Genomic DNA, 16,660 nt, shown 5'->3' with positions numbered 1-16,660 from the left:
GTTTGAAGAAGTGAAGTGATATTGAAATGAAATTTTGGGAAGGTAAGAGAGGACCGTGGAGGTAGGTGCTATTTAGCGAGTAATGGATAAAGGATGGGAGATGAAGTTTGAAACATTTCTCGTTGCCTGGGAAACAAATGAGAAATAAGAAGCAATCCATCTCAAGCAGCAATTAATTTTCTACTAATGCTTGCTAGTTTTGTATGCAAAGTGGAATAAGAATATTTATTATAAGAGAAATGATAACAAATTGGAGCAAAGTATTTTCTTTTTTTCAATTTACTCCTAATCAATTATGTTTCGAAATTTCAATTCCATTTAGAAGCGGAGTAATTTCTCTCTCATACTTTCTAAGATACTTGCTCTCCTTAAGATATCATCATCAGTAGGACTAATATCCAATGAACACAGGAATCTTCATCAATCTTTCCAATGAGTGTTTTCATCGACTCACCGTTGATACTGTACTCAATATCTGTTTAAAAATGTAGAAATGTCTGCTTCATAGAAATTACTTCTTGCTATTTATCGAATTTACAATGATTTCTATGTTTCTTTAAAATCGATCTGAGGACACTTGTTGAGTGAATAAGAAACTGTCACTCTACGCTCGCATAATCGGAAATCAGAAATGCTATGAGGAATAGAAAAGTAATGTCATGAAATCAGGTCGAATTTCTATCCATCTTTCTTTTCCTTCTCTTTTTGTTGTACTTAGAAAAATGGTTGTCAAAAATATTGTAGTCGCTTCTTGTTATAACCTAGACATAAGACAGCTGCTTCTAATGCACTCAGTTCTTCCTTTAGCTTGTACCAAGTTAAACCGTTAGTTCTAAACTCGATAAATCACAAGGAGGAAAAAAGACATTTTACGAAAATAAAAAAAAATTGTGAACAGTAGAAATACAAAAGATAGATAACATTACTTTCACTTCGGTTTTGTAATCTCCATGAGAGTCTAATAGGAAAGCAAACGGAACAGTAGTTAACTTCCATTACTTTAACTTAAAAGAGAAATATTTCGTCAGAAAATTTTTAATCAGAAAAAATTTCTCACAAAAAATATTATTCCGATTGCAAACGATCGATTTTTTCATTCCTTTCTTTGTCACTTCATTTAATAACTGTGAATGAAGATAGTCAGTCCTAACTAAGGAATTATCTGTTCTTTTGCCGCAATTGGTTTTTTTTTTTTAAAATGAAGCACAATTTCATAGAAATTCACTCCCATGAGGAAAGAAACCATAGAAGCTATTTCATACTTTTTCGCATTTACAAAAAAAAGCGTTTCTTTGAAATAATTTGTCTTTAAATTTTGTGCAGTAAAGACTGCCACAACTTAAACAATTTTGTATAATTATGTAGAAGGACTTTACTATCAATGTAAACAATGAAATTTAACAGCACTACTCGTTTCATGGAAACACCTGCTTAGCGCTAATTTTTCTTGATAGGAAATGATTATAATAGTTCATATTAAAAGGCTGGTATGGAGAGTTTGTAGGATTTTACTGCAGTATGCTATTTTAATATCATGGAAAATGCATTAAAAAATTAGCGATTAGTTAAAAACTTCTCGAACTTTCGAACAGACAATAAAGCAGAATTCATTAATTTGCAAAAGCGTAAAAATTTTTATTAAACAAACGTTCAAAATATAATGCATCAATATAGATCAAAATTAATGTTGTTAAATACAATTCAGCCAGAAATAAGTAGAGTATTATAACTTTACAATGATTTGTAAAAATTTATTCATTCCATAGCTTATGATATCATTTTATTTGCTCATAAAATTGATGGAATTTAGTGAGAAATTATTTCAGCATTTAAAATGGTATAAAAAAAATTAATGAATAGAAAGCTCAAGTCAACAATAAAGGAATCATTGAGCAGATGCGCTTTCAGTAAAATAAACTATTCTAATTCAAAATTTGAGCTGTGGTTCTTGAACTGAAAAACAAGAAAACAGCATTTAAACTAATGGAACCATTATTAATTGTAGCAAGAGTTTTTGTCCGCAATTTGAGAATCGAAAAAAAAAAAGAAAAAAAAAGACGAAAAAGACAGTTGTGACTAATCCATCGAGCTAATTTTATTGCATGCAGTTTGTAGATACAACATCAAAGTTAAAAGTTTAACGCAACCATTAATGTAATGGGGAATAATAGAAATAGCATTGTCTACTCGATTCACAACCCAGATTTTTTTACTGGCTCCCTGAAACTGATCTGCTAAACGAAAATCGATGTATTCACCTCCTAATGCACCCTCCAGGTAATTGTATTCCTACATATCTCTAAGCAATTCTTGAAGCTGCTCCAGAAGATCTACAAACTCAATGCAACATTGGTGCTTTGCTAAATCGAACAAAGGTATTTAATTTTAAAGTCTCTCTTTATCCATGAAAACAATACGTTCCTAACATCAATTAACACAATGCAACATCAATGCTGGCGAAATTTAGAAGTGTTTATAATAAGCGCACAAAATATACTGAGAAGCAGAAAAATATATTTCCAAATATTATAAAGAGTTGAGACAAGGCAGAATCCATTTAAAATTTACTTTCTAGGAATGTTTCTCCAATTCAGCATTTCCGCTGCAGCTTTTCAAAAGAAACTTTATATAAAAAGCTTATTTCTGTAAAAAATTCGCAATGTTTGTACAACAGGTAGCAAAGGGAGTAAAATAACATATGCAAAACTTGCAAAGCGTGAAAAGGAAATGATCTTAATAAAAAGGAAGCTGTTGCGAGAAAATGACAATAAGTCAAAAGGTTTGTTTAAAATGCACGGCAAATCCTTTTAGATACTAAGGCTTTAATATTTTCCCAATAAATACGTGGAGTACTCTTCCAAAATATCAACATAAGCAGCTATTGACTTCTAATCCTTCCAAGCTAAACTCTGCAAACAAAACCTGCGAATATGAAAATCAGTACTGTTTTAAAAAAATACAAGGAGCTGGAACAAAAACTTGATTGGATTTAAAAAAGACAATTCAAAAATCGATAACCAATACAAGTCTCAAGACAGTGAGATCACTTCAATCGCAATATAATAATCGAATTATTGCTCGGTTACTTCACCACCAAGAATTTCAGTAAGCGTTTTGTCACAGTCTCCGTTTGTCATTGGGTTTTCTAAAATTTAATGTACTTTCGAACATAATTATTTGCAAACTCAAACAACAAGTAAGTAGTAAACAGTGTAATTTACTTTCATTTAACAGTTTGAGACTGTTCTCATCCAACAATTCACTGAAAAGACTTCGCAGGAAGCGATCATCGGTTTGCACGTTGCGCAGTAAATCAGCCACATCAATCCTTTGTTCGGGTTTAGGAAATATCTCTTCATATGTCTCTGGAAGAAGCATTTTTCGAAAAATATAACATTATAATTAATAACGGAGAGGACTAATTCTAAAAATAGAAAATATTTATTTCATTTAAACCGTGCCTTTTTCTACTTCAGATCTTTATTAGTTTTTAATTTTAAGGAGAGAACAGAAATTTCTTTTAAGCATTTACCTATATGTTCTTCGAAGTTAAACTTTTCGATAGTATCGTCAGTTTCTTGCACTGGATCGAAATCTCCAGTTTCCGGTGCAAAAACTACATTCCTCTCCTTAAATCACATGAACTCCGCATGAACAAATCGATGTTTTCTTTGCAACAGTATATCAATTTGAAACTATTTTTAAGTGTGATGTACTAATAAAAAATTTAAAACATTTCAAATTTCTATTTTATTAAATCAGTGTTTTTTTGCTTTGCATCAATATCGGTGAGTTCTAAATACGCATGTGAAGCTACGATCACCAAATGATGCTGAACTTATTTCTTACTACATATTCGAATGCTTCTCTTCCATGTCACACAATAGATTCAGTTTTAATAATCTGAAGAACTATAATAAAAGTGTAAAACAAATTTTCAAACTTACGTGTTTATTAGTTTTTTTATCATGTAATACATCAAATGACGATTGAGATTTTTCTGGAATTCTTCGTTTGATAGCAACACTAACCGGTGTCGCAAATACATTTTTCAAATCACCCAAAGCACGCCGCGGTGTTCCGTGCCCTATCACATCTATCACCTTCCCTGCATATATGTTTTTTGCAAACAAACAAATGATAATAAACAATCAGTGATCAAATAATAATGTTAAGAATACTTCACCGAGCTGTAGAGAGCAAAGATGGAATCATAAAACTACAACCCTCAACGATAAAAGCTTGTAATGCCGACCATCTTTTGTATAGCATACTCATTAATGTTAACAAGGTTTCCAATACTTACAGCCAACCGATTTTTGCGGCCAATTATGCACAATGTTAGTTTCTTAATGACTTACATACCATCCGATATTCCGATTTACGTCAAATGCTATCTCATTTCCCAACAAATCGTTATAATTAGGGTTTTATATGCGCAAATAAATCTGCCTCAAACACCGTAGGTGAACTTTTAGTCTTCTGAATACAGAAAAACTTCTGTACTGCTAGCAGGATGAGACAGTAGTACAACACTCTATTTCTTTTTTTTTAAATTTCAGTTTTAATAATCAGTATTACGACAAAAAAGCTGTTTCCATAACTACTCAAAATAACCCCCGAAAAAAACTCCATTAGTTCAAAGAATTAAAATTGACCTTTGATAAAACTAGAGTCATTTCCATTACCACTTCCACGAGAGATCGCTTCAGACATTTATGGACGTTTTTTTAACTGGCAGCAAATAAATATAAAATTAAAGAAAAATATATTTGCTGCAAGAAGCATGAGATACTATTTGCAGCGTACTATAAGGAACTTCAAAAAAAAAAAAAAAAAAGCGAGTCACTTTTGTATACTGGATACTCTGACTGCACACCACTTCCGCAGCGCAGAAACCAACGAAAAAAGAAAGATTAGTGAAAAAGATCCATTTGCATAATCAGTCTAGACAAGCAAAATGAAATACCTTCAGTGAAATTTGCGCCCTAAACTTATTTGAAAACTCAGACTCATTCCATGTTCAATTTAACCCTAGTTCGTTGTTACTCACACATTAAATTCACAGTTAGTAACGAAAACCAACATTAAATTCAAAATTCTGACTATGTTGACCGCAAAATATCCGCACTCTTCAAATGAAGATGACATTTCAGAATAACACAGAGAAGTCTATGCAACTCTTTATTTTTAATATCAGGACAACGAAAAAGTCTGACAAAAATTAATACTGGAAAATATAATCTTTGAATAAATAGAAACATGACAATTATCCGCAACTCTGAAGACAGAATAGGGATGTATAAGCATCACTTCTAGTGGTATATTTGTGGCAATTTCAAAAAAATAAGCTATTCATGCACACCTTCGCTGATACAATACACAGTCAAATAATAAATTAAAAGTTATCTCTTTCTTCTACTTTATCTGATCCTATTTCACTTACCACTCAACACTTTCTTTCCAATAAATCTTTATTATCTTAAATTCAACTTTTTCGGCCGGTCACACAGATACCAAACAATATAATACAAAAAGAAAGCTAAAAAGGATAGTTTACATAGAAAGGAGGTAAATGAAGTTTGTTTCAAGAAAGGAACAGCATGAAACTGAACTGTTTGATCTGCACTTAGCGAAATTACAGCTGTTCGATATTCGGATGCCAATCCTGGATAATGAGAACATTGCCGTGTATTTTCGTCACTGAGCGGACCAAAATCGTAAGTCTTTTGAGGAAGGAATTCAACAGCTGAAAAAAAAAAAATTATTGAAAATGTTCAGAGCAGGAAAAAAGGAATCTGATCATTCAGGAAGATGTTCACGTCTACAAAAACACTACAAAACAATTAAGCAAATATAATGTTCTACCGTAATTAAAATAAGGTAGTTCTTACCAACTTCTCACTTATTGTGAATTTGTAAAAATTTGCTTCATTATACATTTTACAAGTTTTAAAGACTTACTAGCACATAAAATTTTTATGTAGCTAAAAGTGAAAGCGAGAGCATAAGAATCACTTTTAGCAATTTACTGAAATAAAAAAAAACCGAAATTATGATTTTACCTGTAACGAAGATGGTGTGTGTTTTCTGGGCAAAATATAGCAGTTTCAATTCATGTGTATCATATATACCCACGCTTCCATCCATTGTTCCAACGGCAAAGAAGTTACCACAGCCGCTAACAGCTAGAGCTGATATTGTCTATAACAATTTTATTGCAAATTATTTGTACACCAATTTTCTCAAATGATCACTAATCGTTCAAATCGACAGCAATTTAGTTTAAACACCATTACTTCGGAATTTCAACAGTTGGTGGCAGTACATGAGGGAATGGAATTCCAAGAAAATTCAACTTTGGAATTCAATTATTTTCACAGGGAAATAAATATGCCGAGATGAAGAGAGAATTGATAACAAAATGAAAGTTAGATAATAAACAAAGGCAAATAAAAGATTGAATAACCTCTTTACATGCTTCTCGAACAAGTATTGGCCGGCATACATCTCGCTCATTATTGAACGCCCATAGCGCAACATATGACACAGCTTTTTTTGCAAGTCGGATTTGATTGTAAGTTACCAAAAATATTGTGTTCTTAGAGCCAAGAATCGTAAAGCGCACTGACCGAACCTGCATGGCAAAGTTCACTCATTTCAAAAATTTAAAAACAGTTTGGATTGTAGCGGATATTTTCAAAGCTCGCCAATTTAATCTGATGTTCATATTTTTAGAAGTCGTATATAAAAATTTGCCTGGTAGGATATATTTTTCAAAATTTCCATAATATACATATACAGAGCTTATGTCACTGACCAGCATTTCAACTAGAATCCACAATCACTTACCCTAAAATCAGCCCCAATTTCATTTGGCATTGGTAAGCTACAAATTTTTCTTCCATTTACTGCATTCCAAACATATACAGATGTATCATGCCCCACACTGATGCACAATTTTCCACTCGGCGAAATATCCAAATCATCCACATCCCCTTGATGAGCTTCAATTTTTATCAATGGAGTATGTTTCAACGCACAACCCTATAACACAAAAGAACCACCATGTATAATGTTCTTAGATAAATAAACAACTCATCCACAATTTTAATAGATACAAGTGAGAACTTGAAATATCCTACGAAAAAGGCCTTAAGTAACGAAAACACTTACTTGTCTTAACGTTTCTACATCCCAGATACGTATACATCCATCTGCACCACCTGTATACAACCTCTGAGGTTGGCCTTCAACACTTCGATCAAACCGAACAGTTTTCTGCAAAAAATCTTTCCTTTAATCCTTACTTGTCAATATATTTATTTCGCAATGTATTTGATTGGTTCTCTCCCATGAGATGAAAAATATTTTTATTATTGTTCTCTCTGACTGAAAAATTTCACCTGGTAACCGTTATTCGACTTTTCATCTGAAGTAATTCGAGATATTTTCTCAAAACTTAACGCTAGTTGCGGTTGCTCGTTTTCCTTCGCTTTTAATAAAGAAAATCCTTTCGATTCGTACAAATCGCAGTACTGAAGTCAGACAAAATTTTAGACATACTTATTAAAAAGACACATTATTTGAGGGAGGGGAATTCCTTCAAATTACAAAATGATAATAACTGTGCCATTGAGAGCACTCGATAATAAAGAGGAAGCCAAAAATGGATAACAAACCACTGATGGCATGCAACAAGCAAAAAAAAAAACTTTGTGCATACTAACGATCTGTAGTGATTCGATGCTATTTCTACCACTGTTCTTTACAGAGGTAACAGATATTTCTGTAATTGTTTCTTCATAAAGCAAATTTACTAAAAAAAAATATAGGAGTGGCGAATGGTGAATAAAGTACTGACCTGATCATGTCCAGCAGCCAAAAGATATTTACCCAGTTCTGAAGGTCCCAATAATACACAGTCCATATTCATTGTTGCAAAAGGATCGGTTTCCAATGAGTTGGTAACCTCCGTTACTAACGATAACTGTTCATTTGTCTGTGATGAATTCCCTGCTGCAACTGCCAATAACTTTGAATCGAACGAAAGCAGCAAGGTCTGCAAGAAGCATTGCTCTTCCACATCATTCCTTTAATTTCTTAACAGTCACCCACTTCACGGATAATCAGTTCTGACTTTAAAAACACAATTCATGCTACAGAATTAAAATCCTTAGCTGTGTGAAACCACCAAATATAATCTTACGCAAATCCATTGTTAACAAATAAGTCTTGACGAAGTTGAACATCAGTTACGACATCATTCATTTTAAACCTTTTTTGTTAACCTTGTCCAAACTGAAACATACCTGTACGTAACCTAAACCTATAATTAGTACAACTTCAGGACATAAATTCTGGATTTTTCTGAGGACTCTTCTCTCCACTGTATATCCAGTCATCCTCATAAAATGCAGAAGAAGGAGGACAAAAGAAAAGCTATAAGCGTAGGGGTAATTTAAAAGCTGTATGATAGCAGTATTATGAGTGATAACAATAATTAATAATAGATGATACTGATGACAGCCAAAAGCTATTACAGAAGTGCATCAATCTTTCTCGTTTCACGATGTCATCAGTTGTTGTACCTGTGAAACAGATCTGATGCATTTCACGGAAATACTTGACAGAGGTATGAATAAGTACGCAGATGAGTTAAAGGATGAAGAAAGGAACAAACCTGGATGTTGTTGGGTACTCCAGTTTTGGACGCTCCTCCTCCGCCACCAAGGAGAATATGTCTGCTACCAACAACCTGGACACAATAAGTTGGCGAGGAGCAACGGGCGATGACAGGAGCGCCACTTCTCGACGTCGAGTTTCCCATTGAACTAACCCTCACAAGTATCAATTGAAAAAGGCTTTGTGACAAGCCTCTTTGATGTATATAGAAGTCATGCTTTCTTCTTAGGACCTTTACTGACGTTTTATTTTGAATTTGTCCCGACAGTACTACCGCATAATGTTATACTTATCGATTATCATGTCCTCATTTCAGGTTATGTCTGTCAGTCATCATGTCCTCATTTCATGTCTATCAATTACCACTGTCCTCGTTTCAGGTTATATCTATTGGTTATCATGTCCTCATTTAGGTTATTTCAGTGAAGTGCCGTGTTTTAATACCATATTTTAGACACTTGGAAATTTGTGATTATATTACGGATCGTAGCATATTTAACAAGAAATCTCAATAAAAAGTGTTCAGTGAGCTGAAGAAATCTACATTTGGATCAACATATTCACTCTTGGCTTAAATTCAATCTTTAGTTTGTGTTTTAATTTTTAAAAATTGTGAATCCGTTCCATCTTTTTGATTTTTTTCTCATTTTTTGATTAGTTCTTCTTTCGGTCTTAAACAGTATACGATGCAACATAAAAGTTCTTGTTTCCAAAAAAAAATTACTTCAATTTAAGAAATTAGAACATCACTACCATAACATAGTTCACAGCAAACACAATGATAAAGTCTAAAGTCCACAGTTTATCATTTTGCCTTTTTTAATGTCGACGCCATATTCAGTTTAATGTTTGGTGAAGGTTTTTTTCGAAAAACAACATCTCTTAAATTTGCCATGTTTTGAAAATCTTTCCTTATTTGTTTTCTTTTCCCAGTTTTTTAGCTGAAATTGCTCAAATTTTTGTCTCCAGTGATATTTAAGATTTGTATTAATAAGGAAACTAATAATTCAATAAAATTTACTGACTTTCTGTTACAAATGTTTCATATTATATCGTCGGCTATGATTATTTGTGATACAATTGATCCGGTTCTGAACAGACGCCATGCATTATTGTTCTTTAACAACGTCTTTATGTTTGATTTAATCCTCTTATTAAAAATACGAATTAGCGCCTGATGTTATGTATAGAAAATATAGTTTAGTAAAACAGTCTTATAAAGTATTGAATACAAACAATTCTATAGTTTGTTTTTTTTGAAGTACAAAAACTTACCTGAAAACTGATAAACTAATAAAAACTAATGGTGCTTAATCAAATGTTTGGATTTAGTAACTTTCGTGTAGTAAAGGATAAAGGTATATTAGTAGCAAAATCTAAAGTGAAAAACTGGACCTTAAATTTTGTGAAGATGTTGACTGGTTTATCAGCAACTTTTTTTTTTCAGATTTAAAAAATGATTGCAAGCAGTACTTCAACCTGTAGTTTTCTATTAAAATTGTTTCGCCTCCAGTACTCTACTTCCGTTAATTTCGGTTTTGGTTAGTAATAATTTAAAGAGGAGCTCGTTTTTCTTTTTTAAAAGAACTGATCAATAATTATGAATGATTTGAAGAATACTTACGGTTTACTTAATAAGTTTCAATTTTCCAGACTTTACGGATAGCCAGCAGCAACTAACTAAAGCTGCACGTAAATTTGTAGCTGATGAAGTGATGCCAGTAGCAGCTAAATACGATAAAAACGGTGAATTTCCATGGGATGTGCTTAAAAAAGCTCATGCTAATGGGTTCATGAACACAACAATTCCTAGAAGTTGCGGTATTTTTTCAGTTTTCATTCGTTTTATTCTATTAACTAATCTAATAGTATTTTATTCTATTTTCTATTAATAAATAATCTAATCGATAATTATATTGCTTACTTATTTAGCTACTTTAGTTGTAAAGTTGTTTGATTTATTCAACTGATTCAGAATGTTGCCAAAGAAAGTGCCTTTAGATGTTTTAATTAACCGAATTTACGATAATATGTTACCTTTAGCAGTTGTCGTGAAAGACGAAATATTTAAATTATTATATCCAAAACTAACAAATTCCTCTTATCTGATTCCTTTTCCTCACACAACAAAAACCCTTTGTTAGCAAAACCCTTTATTAGCAGTCTTTGTTTCACATCAGTTAAATATCCTCTGCCGGATATCTGGTCAGCTCAGTTCTGTATATAAACCATCGTCCTCCATATTCATTCTGCATTTTGGGGTGGTTTTGATATCATTTTAATGTTTTATAATTATATCTTTCGTTACGCGTTTGTTAATCGATGTAGCATCCGTACGATATGTATAAAGCGCTATTATTTGCTTCATGTTAAATAAAGGTTTAATTACCCAAGTTTGAGGTTTCACGACAGCAGTTGCAACAACATTGAGTTTTAAAATATGAGCTCATTTTCGAAAGTCATTACAGGTGGCCTGGGATTGGATATGGTCACAAATGTTCTAATTCATGAAAGATTTGGATATGGTTGTACGGGAATAACCACAGCTATGTTAGCGAATATCCTTGCTGAAACACCACTGATTTTAGCTGCTAGTAGTGCAATTAAAAAAAAATATCTAGGGCGAATGGTCGAAGAGCCTTTGATGGCTGTAAGCATTTTTTTAGTGCTGATTTTTCCTTTTTTTTTTAAATTTAAATGTTCAGATTTTATTGCAGATTGATGCAAACACTTTGTTTTGCATACACTTTTAGTAGTCTCATCAGAGGACCTCCTGTTTGATTTTCAGACCTCATTTCACTTTGGTCCCATTAACTTTATTCATAAAAGATGACAAAAACACGAAATTAAAGATGGATTGATAATTTATTGCTGTCTGCACATCGCATTAATTTTTGATTTATTTTGCTTAAAGTGTATGCAAACTTATCCAGCATTTTTTTTTTTTCTAATTTGGGACTTTTAACTATAGGACATTACAGTCATATGCAGTCACAGAGTCATGCGCTGGTTCAGATGTTGGGGCTACACAGACTTGTTGTAAGAAGAAAGATGATAAATACGTCATTAACGGGTCCAAGATGTGGATTACCAATGGTGGTGTTGCAAACTGGTTTTTCGTACTTACACGAAACGATAATGATCCAAAAATACCTGTTAGCAAAGCCTTTACGGCATTTGTAGTTGATGCTGATACACCGGGCATCAGTATTGGAAAAAAAGTTAGTTTTGATAAGCCTTTCTTGGTCTGACAGCTTGAATTTAACTGACTTTACTTACAAATCTTGATGGACTGGAGTTATGAATTTTGTAGCTATTTTAGCACATTAATGGATGCAATTAAAGAGATAATAATGAAATTGTGTGAGAATGAAAAGGATTATTTCCTGATTCCAGGAAATAAATATGGGTCAACGTGCGTCAGATACACGAGCAATAACATTTGAAGATGTTCAAGTACCGAAATCACAAATGATTGGTGGTCCTGGCGAGGGCTTCAAGATTGCTATGAAGACTTTTGATACTACCAGGTAGGCAACTGTTATATTAATAACTTCGCTTTGAAAATATTTTTACGAAATCTAGAAGAATTAAATGAAAAGTAAAAAGAAGGGTACTTCAGACCACTGGTGGCAGCGATAGCAACGGGATTAGCGGCTCGTTGCCTGGATGAAGCTTGCAAATATGCATTAGAAAGAAAAACATTTGGTACTCAAATCGCTAACAACCAGGTAAAGTTACTAACACGAAAACAATGATTTAGAGCTTGCTTCTTTTTTGTCTCATTAATACTTTCCTATAGACAAATTTCTTAGAAAATCATAAACCTCTTTTAATTTTACATTACTATGATCACTTCGGCACTACTCTTGAGGCCAATTAATAATGCCATCTTTCTATGTACATCATTTATTACATGTAACTTATTAAGTTCAGTAATATTAGGGAATATCATTTATGTTGGCTGATATGGCTATAAATGTGGAACTTTCACGGCTGATAACTTATCGAGGTGCATGGGAAGTGGCACTAGCACAAAGCTCACCTGCCTCATATTATTCGTCCATTGCTAAATGCTTCGCTGCAGATACTGCCAACATTGCTGCATCTAACGCTGTTCAGATCTTTGGCGGCAAGAATTATTTTTGTTTTAAACTTGATGGCATATTTACAAATTGTTGTCATAACTGCCAATTTAAATGCAAAATTCTTAGCAGCTTTCCCTTCTGTCAAGTCTACATTTATAGCATAATGTTCTTTACATCATTTAATTATTGTAGGGAATGGATTCAATATAGAATATCCGGTGGAAAAGCTAATGCGTGATGCAAAAATATTACAAATTTATGAAGGCACCAACCAGATCCAAAGGATTATTATCGACCGCAAGTTAACTGCGCAAATTCAAAAAACCGGAATCACAAGCATGCTTTAATGATGGAAAGAAATAGAGCTTGATTGACGTGAAAGTTTTTATTATAAGTATAATTTGGGAGCTAAGACTTTAAGTACGATAATTCTTAAAGTGCAGCCATACAAAGCTTTATTGAGAGAAAATTTGTGCATTTGTGCAAATTAATAAATTCTTGAATTAAAACTAATTTTTGAGAAGTTTATCATTTATGATCAATCCTGTGAAGAGTTATCACTTTGAGCTCAAAAGTTCACTTTTCTGTAATTCTTTTCATCAATTCCACAAATGCTAACAGTAGCTTATATTATTAAATGTGTTATATATAACTTTTCACTCATGATGAAAAAATAAGTAAATGCTATAAAATATTTGAATAATGTGATGATCAAATGTTTGGTAAAGTATTTCTAACGATCAAACCTCTCATTCATATAATTGATTTAAGCTGTTAAATACTTTTTAACCTTTCATTATCAGTATCATTTTCGTCATTTTCAAACATGTCATATCGCGAAAGTATATTCTAAACTTATTTCTAAAGTCTTTGAATTTTGATTTGGGAAATTTCCGTTTTGGTTTCATAATTTCATATGAAGAAACAGAATTCTAATCAAATTAGTTTCATTAAAATAAATATCATACTAAATTTTCTCCCCACAGAGACTTTTTAAGAAAAGCATTTGTTTTTAGAGACTTTATGATGTTTTCGAGATATATGCTACAAAAACTACAGTGCTGCAGTATTCAGTTTCAAAATCGATTCGTTTCATTTGGTCTAATCTTCATGATTTATTTACAATGAATTAATTGATTAATTATCTTAAAATCGCCGTTAACCTTCAATGTACCTCTTAATATCTTTGTTACTTCTAATACTTCGAACAGATAATCAATAGGCTTATCTATTGTTTATTTTTTTAGGGCTCTCCGATACACAGCGTAAATATCGCGATATTGCAATGAAATTTGCAAAGGAAAAAATCATGCCTGTGGCAGCTCATTACGACAATACTGGCGAAGTAAACAATTAATTTCAAAAATTTCAGCACTAAATTTGTTCACAGAAACATCGAAATGGAACACTTTTAAACAGTGATCTCAAAAAAAAAAAAAAAAAAAAATACAATAGTCTTTGCCATAGCTCAATGCAGCAGATGGTACATTTCATTTTTTTTTTACATATTAAAACTTTCACTGGAATGAAATTCATTTGTCCATCTTTTAGTTTCCATGGGATATTGTAAAGGAAGCACACCGAATAGGTCTCATGAATCCACAAATCCCTAAAAAGTATGGTAAGGAAATAATTGTTTCTGTCATTGATATAAACAATAAATATAATAATAAAATAAAATATTTTATTTTTTAGGTGGACTAGAATTAACATGTTTGGAAACCACTCTAATAGTTGAAGCATTGGCTTACGGTTGTTCTGCTATTCAGCTTTGTATCATGGGACCATCGTTAGCTGTTGCTCCTTTTATCATAGCCGGAAACGAAGAACAAAAAAAAAAATATTTAGGAATGCTTGCTGCCGAACCTATTATTGCAGTAAGTCTTCAAAGAAGGAGAAAGACAATAAGAAAATAGAAAGAACAATTTACTCAACATAATTATTTAAATTTTTGGAAATTTCAGTTCAGATACTTTTTTGACAACATGCCATAAAAAACGATAGCTGATTCCCTTAGTAAGAGTCAAAATTTATAAACTTCTTAGATTACTCAAATAATATTGAGATTTTTAAGAAAAAGCAAAATTATATTGCTAGTGAAATTGCAGTAATGCAAATTAGCATTCCGTGCTTTATCATCTTTGTTCATCAAGTTTTTTAGGCTTACTGTGTGACAGAACCGACAGCAGGCTCCGATGTTTCAGGTATTAAAATGAAGGCAGAAAAAAAAGGTACACTGTTAATTGTAAAAAACAGTTGTTTAGATTGATGTGGAAAATCAAATACTTACAAGAAATCAAAATGAATTGATTTAAAATGTTAAATTCAGAAACCATTGAATTACTCGGAAAATTCACAGAAAAGAGCAATGGATCGAATTTTTAGGGGACTCGTATGTATTGAATGGTACTAAAGCTTGGATAACTGGTGGTGGACCAGCTAAATGGTTTTTCGTACTGGCAAGGACGGATCCAAATCCAAAAGTACAACCAGGAAAAGCATTCACCGCCTTTATTGTTGATGGAGATACGGAAGGAATTAGTAGGGGAAGAAAGGTAAAATTAGTGTAAAATTACAAAAAAAAGGGGTAAAAGAAAAAAGGTGAAAGCACAATCTGCAGAAGAAGCGAATAGTGGTAACTTAATCAATTTGCTCAAAAAAATAAGCGTCAACCATTCCAGGAGCAAAATATGGGGCAACGATGTTCGGATACACGAACAATAACATTCGAGGATGTTGTAGTCCCGATGGAGGTAAAAATAAATGAAATGAAAGCTGTAGCTTCCAAAAACATTGCTGCTGATTGTTTGTGCTCCAGAATCTAAGATTTTCACTTGACTACGATTGTGGTGATTACATAAGATTTTTTTCAGAATATTCTCGGTACACCTGGTGCAGGTTTTAAAGTAGCAATGGAGGCATTTGATATGACCCGTCCTGCTGTTGCAGCTGCAGCAGTTGGACTTTCTTGGCGTGCTCTCGATGAAGCATGCAAGTATGCATTAGAAAGAAAAGCATTCGGAGTGCCAATTGCTATGGTATTCGTCATGACTCATTGTTCAAAAGTTTCTAAACATTAGTGGTAGTGCAGTTATAGCTGTAATCAAAGGATTAAACTAGTGTTGCAAACATAGGAAGAGTGTTGATGAGCAGAATCTCTCAGAAGTCTAGTTGTATAATGTTATATATTTGCTGTTATAGATCTCACTTTCCTCTCTTATTTAGAATCAAGGAATATCGTTCATTTTGGCAGACATGGCAGCAAATTTGGAACTCGCTCGGCTAATTACATATCGCGCCGCGATGGCTGTCAGCAATAAAGCATGCTTTTCTTATTACGCTTCGGTAGCTAAATGTTTCGCTGCTGATACTGCTAACATCGCTGCAACCAATGCCGTACAGATTTTTGGAGGTTTTTTTTATAAAATCGGCCTATAATTACCCTGTTTGTTTCGAGAAATTAAGTTTATTTTTAATTAAAAAAAAAATTAAGGTGTTTGCAGGGACACAAAAAATGTTTTTTGTAGGTAATGGATTCAGTAAGGAATATCCAGTAGAAAAATTGATGCGCGATGCGAAAATATACCAAATTTACGAAGGTACAAGTCAAATACAACGAATCGTTATCTCGCGCTATATTCTACAGAAAGTTGCAAATACAGGAAGCGCTTCTTGATATTCTCAATAGTATGTATAAGCATCAAAAAAAACAAAGATAGATTTGATTGATATGTTTTGTTTCACGTAAAAGTGAACGACGCTATTTCTGTTCATTAGTTTTTGCTTATTTAAGCATTGTGTCTGCTCTGTGGAGTGCAGAAATACTTCACATAAATATGCTTAGATTTTTTGATAATAAAACAGTGATTTACTAAAGCTGCACAGTG

At 32.7% G+C, this 16,660-nt stretch overlaps 4 protein-coding genes across 6 annotated transcripts; 2 read left to right on the top strand and 2 right to left on the bottom strand.

The window, feature by feature from the left end:
- Positions 1-3,071: 3,071 nt before the first annotated feature.
- Positions 3,072-4,716, bottom strand: Bm14682 (Uncharacterized protein; the record flags this gene model as incomplete). The annotated part of the gene is made up of 5 exons (XM_043075347.1): positions 3,072-3,145; positions 3,222-3,365; positions 3,533-3,629; positions 3,948-4,108; positions 4,659-4,716. The coding sequence occupies 5 exons, from the start codon at positions 4,714-4,716 to the stop codon at positions 3,072-3,074; spliced, it is 534 nt and encodes a 177-aa protein (XP_042931281.1).
- Positions 4,717-5,477: 761 nt separating this feature from the next.
- Positions 5,478-8,830, bottom strand: Bma-sec-12 (Uncharacterized protein; the record flags this gene model as incomplete). 2 transcript variants are annotated; one of them, XM_001898168.2, is made up of 8 exons in its annotated part: positions 5,478-5,749; positions 6,066-6,204; positions 6,470-6,637; positions 6,853-7,047; positions 7,177-7,281; positions 7,407-7,538; positions 7,865-8,062; positions 8,684-8,830. In XM_001898168.2, 8 exons carry the CDS (start codon positions 8,828-8,830, stop codon positions 5,478-5,480), a joined length of 1,356 nt encoding a protein of 451 aa, XP_001898203.2. The 2 variants fall into 2 exon arrangements, with proteins under 2 accessions (XP_001898203.2, XP_042931280.1); XM_043075346.1 differs by lacking the exon at positions 8,684-8,830 and having other exon boundaries at positions 7,865-7,936.
- A 1,311-nt stretch (positions 8,831-10,141) lies between these two features.
- Bma-acdh-7 (Uncharacterized protein) lies at positions 10,142-13,120 on the top strand (the record flags this gene model as incomplete). Its single annotated transcript, XM_043075345.1, has 8 exons — positions 10,142-10,226; positions 10,339-10,506; positions 11,154-11,335; positions 11,667-11,906; positions 12,082-12,215; positions 12,308-12,416; positions 12,631-12,832; positions 12,966-13,120. 8 exons carry the CDS (start codon positions 10,142-10,144, stop codon positions 13,118-13,120), a joined length of 1,275 nt encoding a protein of 424 aa, XP_042931279.1.
- Positions 13,121-13,796: 676 nt separating this feature from the next.
- Bm2260 (Uncharacterized protein) lies at positions 13,797-16,449 on the top strand (the record flags this gene model as incomplete). Of its 2 annotated transcripts, XM_043075344.1 has the most annotated exons (10): positions 13,797-13,872; positions 14,021-14,118; positions 14,325-14,394; positions 14,469-14,650; positions 14,935-15,004; positions 15,159-15,328; positions 15,455-15,526; positions 15,647-15,811; positions 15,999-16,185; positions 16,301-16,449. In XM_043075344.1, the coding sequence occupies 10 exons, from the start codon at positions 13,797-13,799 to the stop codon at positions 16,447-16,449; spliced, it is 1,239 nt and encodes a 412-aa protein (XP_042931278.1). The 2 variants fall into 2 exon arrangements, with proteins under 2 accessions (XP_042931278.1, XP_001898202.2); XM_001898167.2 differs by lacking the exon at positions 13,797-13,872 and having other exon boundaries at positions 14,059-14,118.
- Between the last annotated feature and the right edge of the window lie 211 nt (positions 16,450-16,660).

Source organism: Brugia malayi (genome assembly GCF_000002995.4).
Source record: "Brugia malayi strain FR3 genome assembly, contig: Bm_v4_ChrX_scaffold_001, whole genome shotgun sequence".
NCBI classification, from domain to species: domain Eukaryota; kingdom Metazoa; phylum Nematoda; class Chromadorea; order Rhabditida; family Onchocercidae; genus Brugia; species Brugia malayi.
Note: the sequence above shows the minus strand (reverse complement) of the source record. Positions and strands in the feature narration are given on the sequence as shown.